This window comes from Squalius cephalus, assembly GCF_949319135.1.
Source record: "Squalius cephalus genome assembly, chromosome: 3".
Lineage (NCBI taxonomy): Eukaryota > Metazoa > Chordata > Actinopteri > Cypriniformes > Leuciscidae > Squalius > Squalius cephalus.
This window is the reverse complement of record NC_137124.1, coordinates 4,850,551-4,877,352: the sequence shown is the minus strand read 5'-3', so window position 1 is coordinate 4,877,352 and position 26,802 is coordinate 4,850,551. Positions and strand designations below refer to the sequence as shown.

General features: G+C 37.8%; 2 protein-coding genes across 2 annotated transcripts in view; both read left to right on the top strand.

Annotated features, from left to right (window-relative positions):
* Window positions 1-26,802, top strand: part of LOC307156318 (serine/threonine-protein kinase Nek4-like) — a gene marked incomplete at its 3' end in the record, with an annotated part of 945,281 nt that overhangs the window by 267,155 nt on the left and 651,324 nt on the right. The gene's annotated exons all lie outside the window — the stretch shown is intronic.
* Window positions 16,701-25,684, top strand: LOC307156146 (uncharacterized protein). Its single transcript, XM_079867366.1, has 4 exons — window positions 16,701-16,826; window positions 17,601-17,628; window positions 23,421-23,768; window positions 23,843-25,684. The coding sequence occupies exons 3-4, from the start codon at window positions 23,468-23,470 to the stop codon at window positions 24,352-24,354; spliced, it is 813 nt and encodes a 270-aa protein (XP_079723492.1). The 5' UTR covers window positions 16,701-16,826; window positions 17,601-17,628; window positions 23,421-23,467; the 3' UTR covers window positions 24,355-25,684.

Genomic DNA, 26,802 nt, shown 5'->3' with positions numbered 1-26,802 from the left:
TATTTGACCAGTAGTATCTATACTTTCACTCAAGTAAGGAAGTTGTGTACTTCGTCCACCTCTGATATCAGAACATGAGGACGTGATTCCATCAGAGATCTCTACAAGGTACAACTGTGGAAACCACTCAGATGCTCCCTCCAGTGTACCAGAGTATGGAGATTTACCCTTATTAGCTGATAATTCTGATTATGTTCAAGACGGACCGACCTGATCTCACGGGAAAATGTACAAATTCTACGAGGTGGCTAATTCGTACGAATTCATACGACTTCAATTGTACCTCAATCGTACGATTTTTGCAAAACCGTACATATTTTACAAATTGAATTATACGAATTCATACGAATGACCTACCCCTGACCCCGCGCCTAAACCTACCCATCACGTGGGTTTAGATAAATTAGCCACCTTTTTATCATTTGTACAAATTCGTACGAATAGGTCGTGAGATAGTGTTAGATGAACACATTTCTAGCATAGCCCTCCTCTGAGAAAACCTAGCGATACGTTTTTATCAATCTCATCTTGAATGAGCAGTGTTGGGGGTAACGTATTACAAGTAACATGCATAATGCATTCAGATTACTTTTTGATGTTACAAGTAATGTATTACAAGTAACATGCATTACAAAATCAGATTACCTTATGATGTTAAGAGTAAAGAAAAGCATTACAATAATGTGCATTACGTAATCAGATTACTTTTTGATCTAACAAGTAAAGTAATGCATTACAAGTCACATACATTATTTAATCACATAACTTTTTTGATGTCAATGAAAATTACATTCTAATAATACAAATACATTTATTTACAGTCAAAAAAGCCACTGCATGTATTTTGTATTTTCAAAAACAATATTCGCAGTATAAGTATGAATTGTAGCTAGCCATTGATGCATGAGGTTCACTAGTGGACAGATGATTAATCAGATTTTTCTCTCAATCTAAAATCAAAACTTGGAAAATTTTACTGTGAAATGACTCATTAGATATTGCTTGATGCTGCAATATTTTTTTTACCTACAAGAGTCTCCTAGGATAGAAGGAAAGGGTGGATATTACGGAGCAACTTGGCATTTCTGACTGACCATCGGCAATCTTGGTTTGGAGGGGGAAAAAATCGAAACACAAAGGCTTGCCACTTGGTTGCAATGTATGCACCAGGGTCCAATGAAGAGGCTGATGTGCAACTAAGCTATCAAAACCCGTGCAAATTCAAGAAAATGTTAGCTGTCCACTGTAGTGACCACTATGCATGAAAGGGTTAATTAATTATATGTTTTTTTATATTAAAGTTTTAGTATTATAGCCCAAATAATTTGCTGTTTAGCACGAACAATGTCATTTCCACCACAACCTGTCTTTACCACCACAATGAACACCGTGGTGGAAATGACTGTGGTGGAAATGACATTTCCCCCCTTTTCTCTCTAAAATATCTCTCTAAAATATCATGCTAATATTAATTTTAGAGTTAGCATTAAATATACACAAATTACACATTATTAAATTAAATTAATCTAGTTATTTGTACGTCCATGTGAAATATGAGCCGTTTGGAAATGACGACTAATAAACATACTCTCAGTTTTAGTCATATTTACCTTGATTTTTCTTCTTTTCATTACCCACTAAAGAGGTCACCCTTTCACCCAGCCGTGTGTTTCACTGTGGAGTTTCTGTTGCTATGATTACTAAGTATACAACCCTAAAACAATGATCCCAGGATTCTATTTTGTACAGTGTGGTGGAAATGACAGTGAACCCAAGGGACAAGGGTTCTACTTATGAAAAATATAGGAAAATGTGAATAAATATTGCAATATATATTATGTATAATTGAATTAGACATTATTTTATCATTTGTACTTGAAATCTACATTATTTAAATATTTAATTTAGAATTAAGCGAGGTTGAAGGTATAAAGTCTGGCTTAGGGACAGAGGGAAAACAGTAAAAACCTTGCATAAAAGGACTCATATTATATAATAAAAAAAATTATTGAGCCATAATACATTTTTTATAAGTTCCCCTTGGGGTGAAGTAAGTGTGGCAAAAACAAAAAAGAAGAAATATTTTTTAGTTTTTATTATTTCATCCAGGGACAAGAAAAGTACCATAGTTAAAGAATCACCCATATATATATATATATATATATATATTTGAAGAGTTCAGATGCAAAAACCTCTAAATGCCATCTGAAATTTCCTCCTAGAATGATCATTTTTATGAAGTTCGTTTATTTAAGTTCAGTAATTTCACTTAAATGGCAATGAAAATGACCTATTAATTGCCATTTAAGTGAAATTATTTAACTTAAATATACGAGCTTGATAAAAATAATCAATCTAGAAGAAAATTTCAGATGGCATTTAGAGGTTTTTGCATCTGAACTCTTCATATATATATATATATATATATATATATATATATATATATATATATATATATATATATATATATATATATTAGGGGTGTGCATTGGCACTGCCCTCACGATTCGATTCGATTACGATTCACCAGGTAACGATTCGATTCAATTCGATTCTACGATGCATTGCGATGCATCAAAATTCTACTGCACACAACAAGGCAAATTTTTCATCAGTCATGAGGCAATACAAGCAGTCAGATATTGAACAACAGATTTTATTGGCTGCTATGTGTATTATCACTCTCCTGTATCTTTGACATAAATGTCATTAAATAAAATAAAATTGAATGGTACAGGGTATTGGATATGGCATTTTCAAACCTGAAAAAGAAAGCATAAATCACTGCTTTCAGTGCTTTGATTGAGAAATGTTTCTCTCTGCTTGAGAACCATTTGAAATTAAATTTCAACTTTATTGTCCTACTCAAGGCCAGAAAATAAACTGTAGGGTGTAACGGTTCACAAAATTCATGGTTCGGTTCAATACGATACACTTGTGTCACGGTTCAGTACGTTTTCGATACAGCAAAAAGAAAGAAATGCCAGAGAAATTTCCTTGATTTTTTTTTTTTAATTCTTTTTTTATTAGAACTAACATTATAAAGTATGACATTTTTTTTTCTTTGAGCAATTCTGGAGCAATAATTGACTCTTCTTAGGAGCATATAAAACAAAACAGCTCCTTGGAAAAAATTAAATGTAATATTTTGTGCTTATAAACAAATGTTTATTTTAGTTCAGATTAACATTTGAGGGCAGCAATGTTATTCATAATGTCGAAATAAATCCGACATAACATAACTTGAAAGCATTATAGCCTACTATTCCTGCCAAACTTCCAAAGTTGCAGTTAGTGTTACTACAGTAAATCCATAGTGAATATTGCAGATCTGTGGACACTGTATAGTTCATTCATGTCACAATGTTTCTTCCTGGTTTCCACGTCAGCGCTGTGTGATCCGTTAATAACGGAGAAATGTGAATGTTTCTCACTAGATCTAGTAGCGATGTTATTACTTTAGTGGCGAGTTCAAATGCTTTCTTTACTGGATCTCTTAGCGCTGTGTAGTATAAGATCGGCTCGCGCTGCGTTGGTCCAAACTGATAAACAGTCCGTCACGAGTAGCTCAGTTTCGTTTCGCTTACATTGCGTTTGCCATTTGATGTTGTGGTCGTGCCAGCGTCTACATTATGAGCGCGCTCGCGACGCGCTTACATTTGAAATAGGCTAACCGTTCGGTTTGAAAATGCGTGCCTTGTACTGAACGGTTTAGTACGAATACGCGTACCGTTACACCCCTAAAATAGTGACATAATCGATTATGCGGCACTTTGCCGCATCGATGCTGAATCGTGTATGCCCCGCATTGCGATGCATCGCCGAATCGATTATTGTTGACACCACTACTAATAAGTTCCCTATATTTTCAGTTCCCCTCAGTCGTTGCCTCAAATACATGAATTTACTCAATGGCATTCTATGCTGAGGAAAACAGACACACACACACTACTGTATATAGAATATAAAAACTAATCTGAGGTTAGATTTGTATAACTGTTCATATACTTCTTATTTTTCTTGAACCTTAATTAGTAGATAATTAGTGGTAGTTCTTCAGGAGTTTTGACAGAATTCATTAGTTATTGATTAACTAACTGTTAATTAACACAATCATACAATTATATTACATACTGATTAGTTAACACATCTTCCTTAGTAGTTAAAGTGAATAAGTAGTTAATGAAGAATTAGCTACTAGTTCTTCAATAATTCCATATTAGTTATGCAGTAGGTAAATTACAGTATTCTAAAGTGTTACCCAGTTAAGCTTACCTTCAAAACTCACTCAGGCCAACAAAACACTTCATACATGTCTCAAAATAAGCTCGTTCCACCAATCACTGGCAACAAATTCTCATTCAGAAAACATGCATGTCACTCATAACACACTGACCTAAACAACACTAGCAACAGGGAGCATTACATAAATTATAACTTTTATTTTTAAAGTTTGAATGAATTTTAACATAAACAGCATTTCATTATAAAATAAGATTTTTTTTATTATTTATTGAATGTACTAAAGCATACGCATGTAGCAAGAATGAATCAGAAATAACTTTATTTGAGAAAATACTGTAAATAAGTGAAGAAAGGAAAGAAAAAACAAATCCTGAAATTCCAGGGCAAAAAAACAAACAAACAAACAAAATGTCAGCACATTAACGTGTAGTCTAATCACTCATTGTAAAGTCCTGTGAAGGTTCTAGACCTCCCTCTCTCTTGCATTAGGCCACAAGTTCTCATCAACATCACATCTGATGTCTTCTCTGGCAATGCATCTTGGAAAGTATCTTCTGGAATGCAGTTTGATGCCATGTGTCTTGTTTTGGCCAAGTTGAATCCAGCTTCATCCACAAAGATAAAAGTATGTGGAGTTCGGCTGGCTTCCATCTCCATTACCCTCTAAATTATAGACAGTTTTACAGTAATTTACATTATGCATAACTGCATGTGTATGTACCCTGTTTGGTTACTGAACAGAGTTCTTTCACTCGTTCACTGTTTCAAGGGTACAGTGTACAGTGTACAATTGCTTCATCCTTATTTTATGTTTCTCTAGGATTCTGGCAATTGTCGTTGTGCTGGCCATATTCACATTTCCAAAAGTGATATTGTCTGCCAGCACTCTATCCCGAATTTCCCGCAGTTTTATTGCATTGTTGGCAATTACCATGTCAACAATGGCAATTTCCTGCACATCTGAGAACATTCTGCCTCTCCCTCCTCTCTGAGGCAACCTTTGAATCCTAAAACACAACAATTACTGTATTGTAATAGGTTTCAAAATTTTGAAATATTGTATTGTACTGTAATATGTATCATCTCACCTGTTGTTTTACAGGAAAATTCGTACTATTGACGCAACTGTTGAGCGGTGCAGATTTGGTTGCACCCTTAGACCGGCCTTTCTCAAAAGTAAGACCATGGTTCACAACATGGTCAATAATTGTGGCCCTTATTTCATCAGATATCACCTCTCTTGGTCTTTCTCTCCTTTGTCCTCCACGCACTCTCCCTCGTACCACTCCTCTTTTCCCACCAACCTGTCTTCTGTGATTCATAATTCCAAACAAAATCAGTTCCAAGCTATCCCCTTTTACTAAAACATGGTAATGAGGCTAAAGCAGGACACCTGGGTTGGCTTTGAGCTGAAATTGCAATTAGCTTGGAATGATTATTATTTCATTTTCTGCTAAGATTTTCTATATTTCAAAATAATTACTGCAGAAATGCTTGAAATTTGCCATCATTCTGATTTGAATGTGCTTTTATCCGTTTTGAAAGCAGTGTGTTAGCATATGAAAAATATCCTGCAAATATATAGTTTTTTTGCAGTTTGTGAAGTATGAATGACAAAAGTATGGATTTAGAAAAATGTGGTGATTGAATGCATTTTGTCTGAAAGCAATGAAAAATTAGTTTTGAAAATGTGGTGTCAGTATTGAACAATGCTTGTTAGCAATTGAAAAAAACAACAACTGTAAATTAAATACAACCTCGTTATTTTATCTGACTCCATAAATGAAAAAGGTTTTAATGATATCTGAGCCTCATTAAAAGTGAGTGAATGTTTGATTATTCTTTTTAACTCTTTATGTATATTTTACCCGTTCCAGATTAGGAAGCTATGTCGCTCACAGGTCCTCACATCTTCTGTTTAACGCGGGTCTCATGTTCACAAGCTCATCAGTTTTAATCATCAAACAGAGGTAATTGCTATACCTGAGATGGGTCACATTCACGTTTACACAAACACAATCAAAGCTACTGTGGTATAGCCCCCATGGAATTGCATACACTTGAATTTAACATAATGGGCCCTATTTTAACGATCTGAAACGCAAGTGTCAAAGCGCAAGTAACTTTGTTGGCGGGTCTTGGCGCTGATGCTATTTTCCCGGCGGGGATTAAATTACTCTTGCGCCAGGCGCAAATGTGTTGGTCTGAAGTAGCTTCATTATTCATAGGTGTGGTTTGGGCGTAACGTGAAATAAACCAATCAGAGCGTCATCTCACATTCCCTTTAAGAGCAGGCGCGCTTGTTCTAAAGCGGATTCCTATTATAACGGCGGATTTGCCAGGCGCGCGCCAGGAGCGGTTCACAGCAACGCTCTAGTCAGGGACGTTGGGGATGGAGAAACCCACCCAAATTAACTTCAGTTAAAAAGGCGTATGATAATTTGGGTAAATGTGTAAGCTAGATGTATGCTTTTATAATAAATTGTTTGTCTATCTATCTATCTATCTATCTATCTATCTATCAGTCTATCGTAATAATGTATGATTTGCAAAAATGAAAACTGCTGCTTCTGTGTAGATGAGAGAGTGTATGCGCGTTGTGCACACGCTACATTGATTATGGCCAAGCATGCGCCCTTAAAATAGCATATGAATAACATGCGCAACGCACCACTGACTTTAAACTATTTTTTCCTGGTTAGTGGCGCAATTGCTTTCTAAACCTGCAAAATAGCATGAAGGAACGTTTGCGCCGAAACACACCTCCTTTTTTGCGCTGAACCGCCCAGGGAGCGCAAGTTCATTCACTAGTTTAGCGACGTGCTTCTGTGGAGGGAAAAGCGTGCTTTGCGCGGGTGCAAAATAGGAATGATACATGCGTCGCTGTACAAAGTCAATTGCGCTGGGTGCAAGATAGGGCCCAATGTTTACTTCAGTATAGGTATGGCCACTATTACAGATATAAGCTGACCAACATTACTTCTCTTATAATACCTTTGGATTGACCATGCCGTGGTTTCCCATATACACTTAAAGTAACATTAAATTAAAACAGAGGTAAGACACACAGATTTAGGTTGGTCAAGCAGCATTTGCAAATCTGAAGCAAAACTTGCTTTAACATACGAATCCGTTTAATCTACTTTGGGAAAACAATTTCAGAGTCAGTCAGAATAAAATCAAATGTAACAATTTATTATGTCAGGTAAATGCATCCATCCATCCATCCATCTTCTACCGCTTATCCGGGGCCGGGTCGCGGGGGCAGCAGTCTAAGCAGGGATGCCCAGACTTCCCTGTCCCTAGACACTTCCTCCAGCTCTTCCGGGGGGACACCGAGGCGTTCCCAGGCCAGCCGGGAGACATAGTCTCTCCAGCGTGTCCTAGGTCTTCCCCGGGGTCTCCTCCCGGTGGGACATGCCCGGAACACCTTCCCGGGAAGGCGTCCAGGAGGCATCCGGAAAAGATGCCCGAGCCACCTCAACTGACCCCTCTCGATGTGGAGGAGCAGCGGCTCTACTCTGAGCTCCTCCCGAGTGACCGAGCTTCTCACCCTATCTCTAAGGGATCGCCCAGCCACCCTGCAGAGAAAGCTCATTTCGGCCGCTTGTATCTGGGATCTTGTCCTTTCGGTCATGACCCACAGCTCATGACCATAGGTGAGAGTAGGAACGTAGATTGACTGGTAAATCGAGAGCTTCGCCTTGCGGCTCAGCTCTTTCTTCACCACGACAGACCGGTACAGGGACCGCATTACTGCAGAAGCTGCACCGATCCGCCTGTCAATCTCCCGTTCCATCCTTCCCTCACTCGTGAACAAGACCCCAAGATACTTGAACTCCTCCACTTGAGGCAGGAGCTCTCCACCAACCTGAAGCGAGCAAGCCACCCTTTTCCGACTGAGAACCATGGCCTCGGACTTGGAGGTGCTGATTTTCATCCCAGCCGCTTCACACTCGGCTGCAAACCGTCCCAGAGCATGCTGGAGGTCCTGGTCTGATGAGGCCAACACGACAACATCATCCGCAAAGAGCAGAGATGAAATCGTGTGGTCCCCAAACCCGACCCCCTCCGGCCCCTGGCTGCGCCTAGAAATTCTGTCCATAAAAATTATGAACAGAACCGGCGACAAAGGGCAGCCCTGCCGGAGTCCAACACGCACCGGGAACAAGTCTGACTTACTGCTGGCAATACAAACCAAGCTCCTGCTCCGGTCGTACAGGGACCGGATAGCCCTTAGCAAAGGGCCCCGGACCCCATACTCCCGGAGCACCCTCCACAGGCCGCCGCGAGGGACACAGTCGAATGCCTTCTCCAAATCCACAAAACACATGTAGATTGGTTGGGCAAACTCCCATGAGCCCTCCAGCACCCTGTAGAGGGTATAGAGCTGGTCCAGTGTTCCACGACCGGGACGAAAACCACACTGTTCCTCCTGAATCCGAGGTTCTACTATCGGCCGGATTCTCCTCTCCAGTACCCTGGCATAGACTTTCCCAGGGAGGCTGAGAAGTGTGATCCCCCTATAGTTGGAGCACACCCTCCGATCCCCCTTCTTGAAAAGAGGGATCACCACCCCAGTCTGCCAGTCCAAAGGTACTGTCCCCAACCGCCACGCGATGTTGCAGAGGCGTGTCAGCCAAGACAGCCCCACAACATCCAGAGACTTGAGGTACTCAGGGCGGATCTCATCCACACCCGGTGCCTTGCCACCGAGGAGTTTCTTGACTACCTCGGTGACTTCAGCTTGGGTGATGGACGAGTCCGCCTCCGAGCCCTCAGCCTCTGCTTCCTCAATGGAAGACGTGACAGCGGGATTGAGGAGATCCTCGAAGTATTCCTTCCACCGTCCGGTGATATCCCCAGTCGAGGTCAACAGCTGCCCACCTCCACTGTAAACAGCGTTGGTAGGGCACCGCTTCCCCCTCCTGAGGCGCCGGACGGTTTGCCAGAATCTCTTCGAGGCCGACCGATAGTCCTTCTCCATGGCCTCACCGAACTCCTCCCAGGCCCGAGTTTTTGCCTCCACAACCACCCGGGCTGCAGTCCGCTTGGCCCGTCGGTACCCATCAGCTGCCTCAGGAGTCCCACAAGCCAGCCAGGCCCGATAGGACTCCTTCTTCAGCTTGACGGCATCCCTTACTTCCGGTGTCCACCACCGGGTTCGGGGATTGCCGCCTCGACAGGCACCGGAGACCTTACGGCCACAGCTCCGAGTGGCCGCGTTGACAATGGAGGTGGAGAACATGGTCCACTCGGACTCAATATCTCCAGACTCCCTCGGGATCTGGTCGAAGCTCTGCCGGAGGTGGGAGTTGAAGATCTCTCTGACAGGAGACTCGGCCAAACGTTCCCAACAGACCCTCACAGTACGTTTGGGTCTGCCGAGTCTGTCCAGCTTCCTCCCCCGACATCGGATCCAACTCACCACCAGGTGGTGATCAGTTGACAGCTCCGCCCCTCTCTTCGCCCGAGTGTCCAAGACATACGGCCGGAGGTCGGATGAAACGACCACAAAGTCGATCATCGACCGCCCGCCTAGGGTGTCCTGGTGCCATGTGCACTGATGGACACCCTTATGCTTGAACATGGTGTTCGTTATGGACAAGCTGTAACTAGCACAGAAGTCCAATAACAGAACACCACTCGGGTTCAGATCAGGGGGGCCGTTCCTCCCAATCACGCCCCTCCAGGTGTCACTGTCGCTGCCCACGTGGGCGTTGAAGTCCCCCAGTAAAACGATGGAGTCCCCAGTCGGAGCACTTTCCAGCACCCCTCCTCCCAGAGACTCCAAGAAGGCCGGGTACTCTGCACTGCCGTTCGGCCCGTAAGCACAAACGACAGTGAGAGACCTATCCCCGACCCGAAGGCGTAGGGAAGCGACCCTCTCGTTCACCGGGGTGAACTCCAACACATGGCGGCTGAGCTGGGGGGCTATAAGCAAACCCACACCAGCCCGCCGCCTCTCACCATGAGCAACTCCAGAGTGGTGAAGAGTCCATCCTCTCTCGAGGAGTGTGGTTCCAGAGCCCAAGCCGTGCGTAGAGGTGATCCCAACTATCTCTAGTCGGAATCTCTGAACCTCACGCACAAGCTCAGGCTCCTTCCCCGCCAGAGAGGTGACATTCCATGTCCCTAGAGCTAGATTCCGCGTCCAGGGATCGGGTTGTCTAGGCTCCCGCCTTTGACTGCCGCCCGATCCACTTAGCACCGGCCCCTTACGGTCCCTCCTGCAGGTAGTGGGTCCACGGGAGGGTGGCCCCACGTCACTCCTTCGGGCTGAGCCCGGCCGGACCCCATGGGGGGAGGCCCGACCACCAGGCGCTCGCATACGAGCCCCAACCCCGGGCCTGGCTCCAGGGTGGGGCCCCGGCTGCGCCATACCGGGCGACGTCACGGTCCTCCTTTTTTTGGGCATCATAAGGGGTTTTGAACCGCTCTTAGTCTCACCCGTCGCCTAGGACCTGTTTGCCTTGGGAGACCCTACCAGGGGCATATAGCCCCAGACAACATAGCTCCTAGGTTCATTCGGGTACTCAAACCCCTCCACCACGGTAAGGTGGCAGTTCAAGGAGGGGTAAATGTATCATGCCAATTTCATAATCAGTTCAAAGATAATACATACAAAACATCAAATGCTCTGGAATAAAGAGAGAAGATGCAAACCTGGCATTATAAAATACATGTTGCGGAGTGCCTGCATACACTCCGCATCACGGGCTAATTTGAGCTATAAATCGCCCTGAGCCTCTTCAGCATCTCCCTAAACACTCAGACCAAGGCAGAAACCTCTTTTCAAATGTAAACATGAGTTCACAGTGGGAATTTGCATCAATCACCATCTCAGACTCAGACAGAAGTTGATTTGCATGGGGGCACACCCACAGCTTTTAACAAGGTATCTCTAAACTCTCCACACCTTATTACCTTTTTGGTTTACTTCTGTGGGAATGAGACCTTTGTACCAGTCGCACTGAGACATTTCAAATGATACCAAACATGTGTAATACTGTATGATAATTGTTCATATTAAATCCTATAGATTTTTTGGTGAATTTAGGTAGGGATGGGTGAAGGGAATGATATGTAAATTGGGAGGTGATCAACTTAAGTGTGATCATGTCTCGAATGGGGATGATAATATAGCAAGAGAGTTCAAATTTTTATTTCATTTGTTTTCTCAGAGAGTAGCTCTCTCTCCTAGTTCTTCCAGTTTTTCCAGTCTTACACTGCCTTTAAAGGGATAGTTCACCCAACAATTTAAACTAATGTGTTTCATTTAGTAAATCTGACAGTTAGGTTTTCAGTATTTTACTGTTTTTTGATTATATGGTAATCTAATGACAGCAGGGTTGCCAGTAATTACTGTTTTTCTACAATTTGTTGTAAATTAATGTACAGTTGATTACCTTTAAGTTACAATTATTTGTTTTTTATATCTTACACATTTAACCATTTTAACTTCACAGCAAAATCTAGTTTTAAATGAACACGTGTACACTATAAAGTGTTAGTAATTGTGAATGTGATTAATAAGTGATTAATTGACTGGTGATTAGTGATGAACACCCAATGTTAACAAGCAGAATCACTGAAGGAAAAGAAAAAAGAACAGAAAAAAATATATGAGTGCTGTTAATTCACAATATATTGCTGTAGGCTTTCTCGAAAATGACAAACATTACACAGAATGAAATTTGCCTGTTTTTTACAGATTGTTTTATAGTTTACCCCATCTGAGGGTTGTCCCCCCTAAAATATAATTAAAAAACCATGCTGTGTATCGTAAATAGTATAATGATAAAACTGTGAAGTAAAACAATAATAACAGGAAAAAACTTTTTAAGTTAGGATTAGGGTTAAACATTTTGAGTCTCCCCTCCCTTGCCTCACAGTGCCACACACAAGTCCAGTGGCAGAGAAGAAAGTCCTTTAGTAGTTGTGGAACTCCAGTAAGTAAGCTGTCAAGGCTATTTTATTCACTTTAAACATTGGATGAAGTGATTCTTTCTCTTTAATACAAATTATGCTGAGTCATTAATTAATTCATGACAAAATTGAGTCATGAAAAAAAGAAGAAAAAAAAGAAAAAGATGATAACTGATGTATTTTTTTCCATGAGTCTGCTATGTTAGCAATTATAACGTTACCTAGCTTGTTTGGTATGGAATATTTTTGGCCAGCATAATATCAAATGTGTGTTTCTTACAGAGCTTGATAGTCTTTCAAACTTTTAGACTATTATTGAGGAAGAAATATATAAATGTGTTACTGTACTGTACTGAACTGCTGAGCAATAATCAACTTACTCTTGTTGTGTCCGCAGGTCTAAATTCCAACTGCATGAGATTTTGTAAAATATTAATCAGCAGAAATAAAAGTTCACTATTTATTAACCACAACATAATCACATACAAAGTGAGTGCAGTGGACTATTACCAAGAGCTCTGAGACACAAGGTGATCCATTTGGAGAGGTAATGTATTTTCTGTTTTCATTGTCCAAGTTTATCAGTTTGTCTTTAAACAACAACAACAACAACAACAACAAAAAACACTTATTCACAAAATCCCCCTAATAGATCTTGGATTATTATTTTCCTGTCTCGTTTTCCGTCATGATCCCAGATTAAATTATTTTTTTCTTTGTCGTTTCTTAGTCTGCAGTTTATGTGTGGTTGTATCATAGATGAGTGAATTGTTGTTTACCTCGAGACTCAACTGAAATAGGTCTGTGTGTGTGTCAGTGATCGACAACTTCAAAACAGTGTCTGATGCAAGGAGTATCAAACTGAGGATAAAAGTGTGATGTCTGTCAGCTCTGTAGTGTTAAAGAAACACTGAATCAGTGTTAATGAGATAATTAAGTGATTAATTGAGTGATGATTGAGCATTAGTGATGAGCACCTGACGATAACAAGCAGATTCACTGAAGGAAAGAGAAACAACAAGAACAGAAAAAAGAGAAACACAAGAACTACAACTGTCTTCCAGCCACAGACTTAGGGGCGTTTTACACAACACCGTTTTCAAATAAAAATATAAAAACTTTTTATGTTTTGGCCTTCGATTACATGACAACAGCATTTTGGGTGCCTGAAAACGCAAACATTTGAAAACGGGTTTCAAAGTGCAAGTTTTTGAAAACAGTTTCTGTGTTACAACAAAAATGTGAATCTCTGAAGACGACGATGTCATGCACATGAAACTTATGTGTTCAGTCTATTGTGTTTCATCGCCATCTACTGGCCTGGCAGCAGGACACATGCAGCGTTTTTAGTTGTTTTCGCGGATCTGTTTGAATGGGGATCATTTTGACAATGGCGTCATCTGTACATGGAAAACTCAAAGGAAAAACTCAGTTTTAACCTTTGTCATGTAAACATACTCTTAGATGAATCAACTGAAGATAAAAGACATTAAATATGTCAAGATCTCAGCAGAGGAGGATTAAACAACTCCACATTACCATTACCAATTCCATTACCAGCTTCATTTGTGGTGTGGATGCAGTGGTGGATAAAGTACCTGAAATCCACACTCGAGTAAAAGTATAGATATATCTTACCAGAAAATGACTTTGGTAGAAGTTAAAGACACTGTGTAGAATATTACTTCAGTAAAAGTTTTAAAGTATGAGATATTTATTGTACTAATTAAACATACTTAAGTATTTAAAGTAAAAGTACAAGTAAATGCAAAATACAAAAGGAGCAAAAAAATAATAATATATATTAAAAATGATTCTATGTTTGAGCAGCCTGATTGTGTCGGGTACTATTGTATTAGTCTGAAAGAAGAATGCTATTTTTTTTTCAACCTTTGACGCATGACGCATCCTGAAACACAGAGAGCAATGTGTCAATGCAATCAGTTGTAACAGCAGTCAGCTGGTGTGATTACTGAAGCAGTATTAATAAAATAAGATTCAAAGTTGAGTACACATTTATATAGCATAAATTATTATCATTTAAAGAATATTGGTTTCATAACAGCTACAATTAATAAACAAATTCTAGATAATAATACTCTATAAAAATACTGTAAATTCTAATAAAATATATATTGTTTTTCTATAGATATTCTTTTAAATGTCTCGAAGAGGAATTGATTGAACTCTTTAAGGATGATTATCCTCAAATCAAGCAGAGCATGGACAGACTGTGTGATATCCTGAAAACATTTGAAGAAAATTACAATCTTGCAGAGACCGGCTCTAAGCATGGAACAAACTCAGGAATAGCTGGAGGAGTCATGATGGGTTTGGGAATTGCTTTATCTCCGTTTACTCTGGGGGCTTCTGTCGCTCTCTACGCAGCAGGAGTAGCAGTGGCAACAGGAGGTGTAGCTGGAGGTGCAGTCTGGAAATCAAAGATATCAAGCATGGAGGCAACATTTAGACAAGACTTTGAAGCTGAACTGGAGGAATTTGAGGAAAAACTCTTCCAAATGACTGGCAATATGAAATACATTGATAAGCGTATTAAGGAAATACTGAGATACATAAATAACCCAAATCACGAGGACAGATATTTAGGTAAATATCTAATATCTCTGTCAATGAATAATTGTGTTTAATACAGAAATATGACATTCATGGATTGGCTGCGAAGATTTCTAAAGCTGTGGATTTGACTGGAGAAATGACAGGAATTGTTGCTCAGGGCGAATCTACCAACAAGTTCAGTGATTTGAGGGAAACAATTATCCAGTTACAGAAACCCATGAATATAATTAGATTCATGTTAAAATGAATTAATATACAATATTAATATTATAATATTGTATATTATTAATACAATTACAATTAATATTATATGACTGAGAACATCAGCCTTTATAGTGACCAGATTCTTATTGAATTGAATGACATTGTTCTACAATGATTAAAGTTAGAACAAACAAAAGCTCATTTTAAGATAAAGCTTAACAAACTGTGTATGTTTTGACCTGCACGAAGTCAAGTGTGAATTATATTTGTTATTTGCTTTTGTTTGTAGGTTTTGCGTGTATATGTACTTTTTGTTATTATTATTATTATTATTATTTACTTATTATTATTTAATAATACATGTATTAAAATGTAAAAATATGTATCTGGTCTGTAAAATTATAATCTTCTTGTTATTCATTTGGTCCTGTTGATCAATAATCAGTCTGATGTATTTTAGGTAAATTACTGTATCAAAGAGGACAGTTCTTGAGGGGGATATTAATATTGTATACATATTGTTTGCCAAGAGGTGATTTCTGTGGCCCATGAACTGCATCATCAGAGCCAATATCAAGAGCTGTAGGCGCTGAACAAACCAGTCTCACCAGTAAAGTTCTGATGGATAACAACTGGAATCGGTGTAAAGATGATTACATTAGGCACACGTGAATCTGTTGTTATTACTGCAAAACAAACCATATAGGCCATATGTGCTCTTGGCGCACTGATAGCTTTATGCTCTAGCACATGTATGTTTGCATGTCTGGTGAGTGTTTTATATACAGTAGGAGATTGAGAGGGTCTGCAGTGTTTATGTGGACATCAGACACTCGCTCTGACATGTTGAGCCAACTTCAGATCGCCATTCCACACATTTAATTATTTATTGTGTGTGTGTGTGTGTGTGTGTGTGTGTGTGTGTGTGTGTGTGTGTTGCTGTGTTTGTGTGTGTTGCTGTGTTTGCTAATTCTGATCGGATCTGTATATGCAGCAGGGTTAAATGACTGATCTCCATGTGGTCCTGTTTGGTATTGCAGCTTTACTTGTAGTTATGTACAGCCTATAATTTTTTTTTTTTTAAACTCTAAACAAATGTAACATTTTCTGTTTTTTTCCTTCACAGTTTTGCTGTTGCACTGCACAATACATAAAGTGTGAATTGTGAAGAAGAAAAAGTCTTTACTTTAAAAAAGAAAAGTTTGCAAAAAGTAGCCTACCGTTTTGTGAGAATCATCCTCAAACTTAGTCTTGAACTTGGTTCAAAAAAAAAAAAAAACTTTATTTAAAATATGTTTCAAGCCTTTAAAATATGTTTTACATATTTTATGTTTTCCTTCTGTTATTTTTTCCTTTAGGCTAACTGTTTATCATTTAATAGTCATACTGAGAATCATACTAAGAATGATGATAGCTAAAATTGTTGGATGTAACACAGCTCTACCCAGAAAATGGTCCATAAACACAGATAAGATTGGCAGTGAAGCTCGCTGTGTCAGAATGCCAGTGTGTCTAAGTCCGAAGGAAGATGAAACTCGTTGAAACGCAGGGGTGTATGGAGCCATAGGCTACCAGGGGGATTTCCCGTTTTTCGAGTGATGTGTTTTGTCATATTAATTATAATTATTTTTTCATTCTGTGTTGCCTTGTCGTTGTTAATTGTTGAATGAGGATCGCTGGAGTGAAACTGAATGTCGACACGGAAACGCGTTTCGTTTTGAGATTTTTGTCCCTCATCGCGTCCCATAACGTGGTTTCACTTTCTCTGTAACGGATCAGCGCGGTGTATAATCGATGTTTTACGTTACGGATAATTTTTTAAAGAAAGACAGAATTGGTCGTAGACTGAACTAACATGTGGCATTTTTCTGGTAAGATTGTTTTTTTTTTCCTTTAAAATAAAAAAAATGCTTGGGATGAAACAGGTTTAGGCTATTGACAATTTTTGCTCTAAGTCATATTTTCCATCGGAGGCAACTGTGCCTTTTATTAAGCTCTCAAAGTGTTTTTCTGGCTGAAGTTTTGGAAATAGTTCTTGTAAATTGAGAATCGACTGATAAAACACACTTTCGTTTTGTCCTCAAAATCAAATAATTCATCAAATAGCCTTATTTGTTAACGAACCGCTGCAGGTTAAATGTGCTTGTGCAATAGCCTATATTATTATTATTGTGTACATGTGATGAATGTTCTATTACAAGGCAGTAAAACTCCTAGAGATCTATCAGCATTAATGACGACAGTTATGATCGCAGTATTGAACTTAAGCTGGACTGTGACGCTATTTTCTTCTAGAAACAAACTTTGTTGCATCATTTTCCTGTTATCTCTGTAAAGCTGCTCTGAGACAATCTATTGTAAAAAGCGCTATATAAATAAAGGTGACTCGACATGTTAAATAGTTAAATATCAGCACCGATTCATTGAACTGTGTGTGTTAAAGCAACATCAGACTTATGTCATGCTGAATACTGAATATCATCATTATGGACTATTATATTGTGATATTGCTTAATAGGCTTTTCACTAATGTTACCACAGCTGAGACATTTTACTCTAACTCCAACACTTTTTAATGAAATGAATCATTGCTGACGAATGGCCCACAATATCAGTAATTCTTTTCTATTGTGTTTCTATGACAGATGAAATGAGACCGGTCCACTTATCCAGGTGAGTGTGTTTGCCTCCATTCACAAAGTAAAGTGAAAAATTATCAGTTTTTGATATTGTGTTGTAAATGAAAACATACATATATATATATATATATATATATATATATATATATATATATATATATATACATATATATATATATATATATATATATATATATATATATATATATATATATATGGCTGCATGAAAATCTAATCACACATTTCTGGTCAAAATTGCTATTTTTAATGTGATTTTTAAAACAAATAAACAAAACTAAATTATAAAGAACAATAAGTGTGTTGTGCTTGTTTGGGAACTGCACATTTTGGCCCAAAAGTGTTGTGCTTGAATATTATTATTATTATTATTATAATTATTATTATTATTATTATTATGATTATTGTTAAATAAAAATATTAAACATAATACAAAATATTACTATTTTAACCCTCTGGTGTTCTTCGGACCAAATGGTCCCAAAATGTTTAAATAAAATTTTTTATAAAATCATAGCTTCATCGGAATGGTCCGAAATTTGGTGACTTTGTTGGTACTTGGTATATGAACACCCAAAAAAATTGGCGACAGGATTTGAATAGTCTAAGTGGTTGTAAAAAAAATAGTCACACTCAAGGTCTTCGGGACCAAATGGTTCGCCATAGGAAATGAATGGGAAATTGGCAAAAATAAGAAAATACAGAGTTTTTTTGTGCGTACAATCTACAAATCTGCCACGATCCAGAAAAAAAGCACACAACAGTGAAGGGGTGAATCTATAAAACATCAAGAGTGCAAAACAGACACATCCACACACACACACACACACACACACACACACACACACACACACACACACACACACAAACACACTTTTATACACATACACACTAATAAATTCAGATTACATAAATCTATTTAAATTTTTTAAAAATCGCAGCTTCATCGGAATGTTACGAAACTAGGTGACTTTTATGGTATTAGGTATGTGAACACACAAAAAATATTGAGGTCATGATCCAAGCATGCTAAGTGGTCGTCACACTTCTGCTCTTTGGTAAAAAATTACTCCATAGGAAATGAATGGGAAATTGTCAAAAATGTGACAATACAGAGATTTTTTGTGCATACAATCTCCAAATCTGCCACGATCCAGAAAAAAAACACACAAAAGTGAAGGGGTGTTTTTTCTTTTCTTGGCCAAGAGGACGTTTGACTGACATATAACGCAACCAATCACAGTTCGTTTTGTTCCGCGTCATGTTTAGGGGCGTGCCAATATAATGTCGATGTCCCTACAATAACAGACCGGTGTGCATTTAATAAATGATTCATTCAAGAACGTTGTGCAAGTTTACTGCAACAATGGAGTCGCAAACTTCACATACTTTTGAAAATCCAGCGTTTAGTTGATCCTGGTAAGCGCTCATTTGTCTCAGTTGTAAACACAATGGCTTTCTTCTTCCACGAGGGGTTTTGGCGTCACGGCATTTGTTTCCAGACGGACCGTTAAAGAACGCGACACACACGTCTCGTGGACATCCTGTAGAATTCAACCAATCAGATCGCGACTTCGAAACTCCTGAAGTGTTTCCAGAAAAGTGTGCCATATGCATCAGACGTTTAGCCAACGTTCCGTGGGCGTGACGTCTGAGGCTGAGACTAGCTCTTCACTAACACACTGTGTGTATATTTATTTTATTTAAAATCGAAAAAATATCACAACTTTTGTGATTTCATAATCGCACTAAGCCAAATCACTGTTTCGGTTTAACTGCAGTTAATCGTGCAGCCCTAGTGTATGTACATGGTAAACGCCATTCATATTGTCAGCATCTTCCCCCCCCCGCCATATCTTCATACTCTCAGAGTTATGGATATGCAGGCGGTCGCTGGGCCTCTGAATGAGGGCATTGCCTCCATCTGGAAGATCAGCAAGTGCCTTATGGATGCAGATGTAGATCCCAATACTGACATGTGCTCCAATTACAAAGACATCAGCACTGTAAATGATTTCTGTTGTTTTCACAGCATTATACTGTTTTTCTCAACAGTTTATTGCTGTATAACCTATGTACAGTATGTTACTGTAGATTTAGTTGCTTTCACAGTATTATTTTGTATTTTCAACAGTTATGTACTGTGCACTCAGTTGACAGTATGTTACTGTAGATTTTCAATGCATTCTGGGAAATTATTAGTTACTGTAAATCTAAATACAGCAGTGCAAATTGACCGCGAAAAACACCACACACAATTCCACAGGACTACTAACATTATCCTTACAAAAAACATTTCCAGGACTGGGTTCTACAGTCTAACAGTCTTAATTTCTGTCAGTGGGGGTGCAGGAGAGCGCGTTTACTTTGAAAGAGTTTTTCTGTTGTGACTCAGTGCATCGTCACGTCTTTTCTGCCGACCTGGAACTTCGTCATATGGTAAGTAATAAATCTTAATATGTGTATGTGTTCGAACTTCTAGCTAATAACTTTAAAGTTTTTTAGAGAATAGCTGACCACGATTTCGATGTTTAATTTATTCTCAACATTTTACTATAAGCTGTCTACAGTATGATAGGCTACTCTATGTTTCAATGTAGTTTGGGACATGTTAACCTACTGTAAATTTAAATAGAGTAGTACGAAATGACCGCGAAAAATAACCACAAGCTGCCATTTTATGAAGAAATCTTTAGTTCCCTGAGTAGCCTAACTTTGAGAGCGCAGGCCTTTGCATCGCGTCGCTGTGTCTGTCGGCGAAGTTTTCGCCATAAATATCTGGTTAGTGATGAATCTTTATTATTATTTTTTTATGCAAACTAAATAGTAGCAGGTTAACGTTTAGTTTAGAAGAAGAACTGCCCGCGGCTTATGTTCTACGCCTCGTTTAAGTCAGAAGCGTATTTCCTTCTTGTTGATAGCTAGCCTACTTGATTAATAAATGTGATTTTATTAACATAAATTGCATATGTAGCCTCTTATAAGGTCAGAATGATCTAATAATTTTGTTATTTACCATTTTAAGTCGGTGGAAGTGCCCGCGCGTTCATTATTTTATATCATACGGTTTATATCAAATCGATCAATATATCCTGAAATCGGATACCCAAGGTTAGGATTCGGATTCTTGTTATAAAATTAAATTTTCGATTCCTCTTATTGATTTATTCGCGCTTATTTTCGTCTAAATCAGAATTTTCTTTTACACGCCTGTGAGGACCTGACCTGGCGATCTGCCAGGACCTTGTGCAGTTGACTCAGTCAGTGTTCATTCATACACTTTTGTTACAAATTGATTTCTATTAGTAACACTAACACCAATGGGTTTTTATTTTGCACAAGTGATGGTTTAGAGCTTATCCCCTATTGTGATGTGACTTATTACAGATTATGCTATATTGTGATCACTCTTGATTCAGTAAAATATTTTTTATTTTTTTGTAGGTTTCTTGTCAGGATAAATCCTGAAAATTCGAAATGCACATCAGAGTTCCAGGTGAGCAGAAAGAGTGGGAAGGTTGTTCGGAGGAAGACCATGGCCTTGAATCCACACGTTGCATCTTACATCAGGGACTTTGCAGAATATGATTGGCACAATCGTTAAGGTAAGAGTAATATTAGGGATGTGCAGTGGAGTCCATATCTGTAGAAATTATTTGTGTCTGAATCTGTATTTAGAAAAAAATCCAAAAAGGGTGGAAATTACTTAAACCATACATTTTTCAATTGATAGTCTGTTTTAAAATGTAATTATGTTCCCTTTACAGTTTCCATTTAACAAATATGCCTTGTATAAGTCAAAGAATTCATATTTTTATATTATAATTGTAACATCTCTTTAAATAAGTTTTAATTAAAATATGAAATGGTAAAAATAGGGTTGAGTGATATGGTAAAAAATCATCTTGATAAAATGTTTCATATCAGTCAGTGTTGATAATTATCACAATCAATGTCAAATATTTATTTCTTTTAAGTTTTAAATGTTCTCAAACATACATTAAATAATGAAGACAACAGGTAAAGTTGTCCTGAAATGTATATGTATATTCATATAATGAAATGTAATAGGGGTGGGAATCTTTTTGATTCTACGATTCGATTCAAATCTATTCTTGGGATCACGATTTGATTCAAAAGAGGCAGTACTTTTGAAATTGGGAATTCTCTTTTGAATCAAATTTCAATTTGATATACTGTATGCATAGAATAGAATTAAAATATATGATCAAATCTAAAATCAAATCTATGCATATCTTAATGAAATTTGATTCAAAATCGAGAATCGAACAGCAGAGAAATGAACAGCAGCTACTGTTAGTCCTAATCAAGTGGGAGTTATTTAGTTTAAACACACCTGAGACACACCTCATATCTGCGTTAATTTAATCTAACCCGCTGCCGCTCAGCGTTCACATTAGCCTCTCACGGCGTGAGCTCACGCACGTCTTTTTCATCATTAAAATGAGTAAGAATCAAATCGACAGACATGACTATGAAAGGAACTGACTATAGTAAGCATCGTAAGCCTAAATTGATCGTAGAGACCATTGGTGGTAATTGTTCTATAATCAATTTAAGGTTACAATACTTTGGGGAAACGCAGCCCTGATCAGTGACCGATTGTTTGGAGTCAGAGATATAGAATATGGGCCATTGCCTTCTCAATATTTATTACTTTAGCTTCTGATACAGGACATGTTCATTCTCTTTTACAGAGTATTTGTTCGTTACCACAGAAAACCACTTGCGTGTCCATGTTGAACGTGTTTCTTGTATGTAAAAACTAAAGTAGCCTACCTAAGCTATTTTCTGTGAATGTGCGAGACTTCCGGTTCATTACCCACTATATGGAAATAACGAGATGAACAACAAAGTGCTGTAAATGATAAAAATATTTGTGCTATAAACTGTTGACAATTATGACAAATTCAATACATCAAAATATCAAGAAGCATAACAAGCTTTTTTGTACTGCTAGAAATAACTGTAAGCAGATGACACCGGAAGCCAGACACATTTCATTTACAAATGGCCATGCCCACTGTAAAAATAAGGTGGATACCATAGGCAAAAAAAAAATCTCCTAAAAAGGTGTTGATAATGTGAGTTAGGTTTTTTTGATTATTAATTGTATGTTTTGCCTCTGATTGATTTGTGCTTATCATTCCTTGCAGGATTATCAGAAGTGTTGTCGCTCTTCTTCCACTTGACACCATCACTACCCTCCTCACCTGGCCTTCATCCTCACCTGTCTTGCTTTCTTTCTAAGTTTCTTTTTTACCTGTTCAGGATCATTTTTGCATGAATTGAAATACATGAATTGTTCACTGATTTTAATTATTAATTATATATTGTTCATTAGTCTTATTTTAAAGCAGATTTTTATTGTTGTGTTATATTACATTATTATTACTAATGTATTGTTTAAAAATACACAATAAACCTTGTTGTGCAGTTAAAGCTTCAATTGTTCTTTTTTCTATTTCCCATTAACAGTTAAAATAATATTCCTATATTAAAATAATATTCCTATAATAAAATATTAAAATAATAATAGCACTATAAAAGTCATAAAATAACATTTCATAACTGTATAATACTATACAGTATTATTACAAATCAACGGTGTAATACTGTGTTTTAACATGGTAAAAAAATACAGTAAAATAATGTATTTAATTTTACAGAATGCTTAACAGTACTGTATTTAGTGTTACAGTAATATTACTGTTGAATGAAATACAGCAACTACTGGATAATTGTTGCCAGTAAGTTACTGTTGATTTGACAATAAATTTTTTACAGTGAGGGAACACATTGAACACGCAGAGCAGAGCCTGAAACTATCAGAGATGATGATAGTACAAAAGCTGAAACATCTGGATGAACACATGGAGCAACTTATCAAAGAAAAAGAAAAGGTTGAGCAGCAGCACAAAGAAAAATGCATGAACATGGATAAACTGCACATCGAGAAGACCTCTATGGAAGAATCCCTGAATTATTCCAGAGCGGCTTTGGAGACAGCGGAAAAACAAGTAGAATTAACCAAATATGAATTAAACAGAGAGAAAGAGAGGATGGGCACGGGTGCATTGGTAACAGGAGCAGGAGTCGCTGTTCTAGTGATACCAATTGCTGGATGGATTGCTGGTAAGAAGAACCCCTACTTTCATCATTTTAAAGAGTACAGTGTGTGTCTGATAGCATTTCTTGCTGTCCTCTAGGTCCGATAATGATGTATGAAGGAGTTTGTGTAATCGACAAGGCTTTAAACGCTATCAGGGAAGCTGAAGAAGAACTCAAACGAACCAACTCCCAAGTGAAGGAGAACAGCAGGAAGGTGTCTGATTATCAATCCAGGATCTCTAATATTCAGAATGACATTTATAAGACCAATAATGTGCTGTCTAACATTCAGAAGGACATTAAAGTGGTGAAGCAGCAGCTGGAGATCTCAGGAGATGTTCAGGAGAAGGTCAGGAGAGCCACACATCTACTGAGCGTCCTTAGAGGAAGAGTCTCTGTCCTGGAGAGACAAACCCGAAGCTTCATCCTCTGGAAACCTGTGATTAATATGATCAAACATGTGCTTAAGGCAGCAGGACTCATGGCAGAGGACCGGCTCGTCTGTAGTGAAGATGTACCAGACCTCATTAATGCTCTGAGGGAGAATATGGAAGGACTGCTGGCTTTATGCGACTCTCCCAATAATTCTGAACATGACAGTTATTACTGATCATCTGACTGTGAAATGCTTAAAGAAGAACATTGAGTAGTGGCAATAAAACATAAGACTTTAACATGCAAAAGCACGACTTAACAACAAACACACCAAAACTATTATAGTGAATCAATTACTTTGAGTAATCAAACCTTTATTTATTATGAAAACTATTCTGAGGTGCATTTTATTTTATATACTATTCACAAACTGAAACAAATGTTTAATTGTTCATAATCTAGAGTAGATTTTTTTTATAATTATTCAATATTATGTATCAGTAGACAAGCCAATAGATGATAAACAGTTTTCCAGTGTGCTGATGTGTAATGTTTCTGACAGTCATTGCAAAGTTGAACAAGATTATGAATGATTATATAAGATCTTAATTATAGCTTTACAGGCAATTTTAACAACTGTTTTAAAATGTTTAACATTGTTTTTCCACACTTTATACAGTCTGCTCGTGACAAGCATGTTTTTGTGTTTTTTTATATTTATAGTTATAGTATTTGTGCTAGTAAAACATTGACACAACTGTCCCTCTGTAATGAAAGCAGGAAACAGTGAGAACAGCTGTATTTATGTGATCACGTTACATTCAGTATAATTTCCATATTTAAAAATGTTTTCATCACTAATATTTGGCTTCTGAGGCCTTGTCCCCAACCCAGACTTTAAAACTCATCTGCTCTGAAAATGTGATAAAATGTTATCAGTTCATTAAAAAAAGACAATATATGTTTAAACAGTAACTTTAAAAGGCACTTGATGCATAATTCAGGTTCATATCTGTGCAATTTGTGAATATTTTCAATTTAGTATTGTCCACAACAATACTGTCATTACCGCGACAGTCTATGATTACAACAAGGATATTTTTGAGGGTAAGACTTGTTTATGCCGTAACCATGGAAATGAAGACTAGCAGGGGAGCACATGTCAGCCATGAAAGAACAGTGATATTTGATGTCTGAAAAAGTAAGTAATTTAATCATGAATTCCTTCTGATCATGGAGTAGACTTATTCAGCGTCATTACCATAATAGCATAATAGTGTGATTTTTAGGGCTGGTCCGAATACCATTTTTTGAGCTTCGAAGCTTCGGTAGTAATGAACATCGAATATTCGAAGCTTCGGAGAGAGTGGGCTGAACATATTCTTCTCTCTAATAAAGGCAGTATTCTCTATGTGTCGGTATGTCCGTTTGCATTTTTATTATTTCGAGAACGGTTCATCCAATCGACTTCACAAAGGAGTGCAGTGTCGCATTTGGTGCAATATAGATGGACATGCGAGACGCGACACGTTCAGAATTAATAAACTTTTAGTAAACTACAGAACAGCGCGAGCGGTAAGCGGCACGCCTCACACGGGCCGGGCTTATATGCTCCGAGAACGGACACTGCACTAGTGATATAAAACACACACACACACACACAGGTTTGTTAAATTAAGCAATACTTTTAAGGTAGTCTAATATTTTTCTGACTAACAAATTACTGATAAATAAACATGTTCAAGTTGATGTTTGTGTCATATTATATATATATATATATATCCTCAAATCTGTCCATTTCTTTCAACAACATTCACCAGAAGTCATTATTTAAGCCTTTAAATTTGCTTTATGTATCAATGCACTTTTCATTTATGTCATTACCAAAACACTATGTCATTACCAGAACAGTATGTCATTACCGCTACGTTGCTTAATTTACAGCAAACATAACTTTAAAACTGTTTTGTTCAATCTTAAGGTGCTACATGAAAAGCCTAATGAAATACTCATCCACTTATTCAAAGAAAAAACATCTAAAATTAATTTTCCAGAAATTAAACAAAAGTGTGCTTTGATGAACGCAGAAAAACACATTTTGATGGTAAGAACAAGAAAATATATGTAATTCGCTGAATGTAAACATTTTGTTTTTTATACGTATTGTTGAAGGTTAACAATGTTTGCAAGATAAATGAGTTTAAATGATCTCCTTGATACATTCTTTACATTATGAGACTTTTTGATGTTGTGACGGGAATGACGTTTTGCAGTGCCAGTTGGAAAATAGATATAAAATACTCAAATTATATTTAAGCTCAGTCGTGGCCATTATTATATCTTTACATCAAAGCATGTAAGCATTATCTTGACATAATTCTAACTAAATTCAACCAAATTTCATTCATCAAAATGTAAGATGGCTAAATAGCCCCCAATTGAAGAATCACCCATTTATTAGTCTCACCACTAGAGAACTCTCTCCATTAAACATGTGAGAGGAGAAAGAAGATTTCTGAATTTTGATTTCTGAAGAGATTCAATTGCTTTGCAAAAGGATTAATTGTGTTGAGTTGCTGGGAGCAATAGAACAGCATGACACTACAGCAACACCAAAAGTCATGAGACTGTAAGGACTGGTTTTCCTGCTAAGACCAAACTCACCCTGCAATAAAGCCATAAA

Bases quoted from the DNA above. Each gene is read 5' to 3' on its own strand.
- LOC307156146 (XM_079867366.1), top strand. From the start codon at position 23,468: ATGATGATAGTACAAAAGCTGAAACATCTGGATGAACACATGGAGCAA. The intron at 23,769-23,842 runs GTAAGAAGAACC...GCTGTCCTCTAG, and splicing joins AATTGCTGGATGGATTGCTG to GTCCGATAATGATGTATGAA.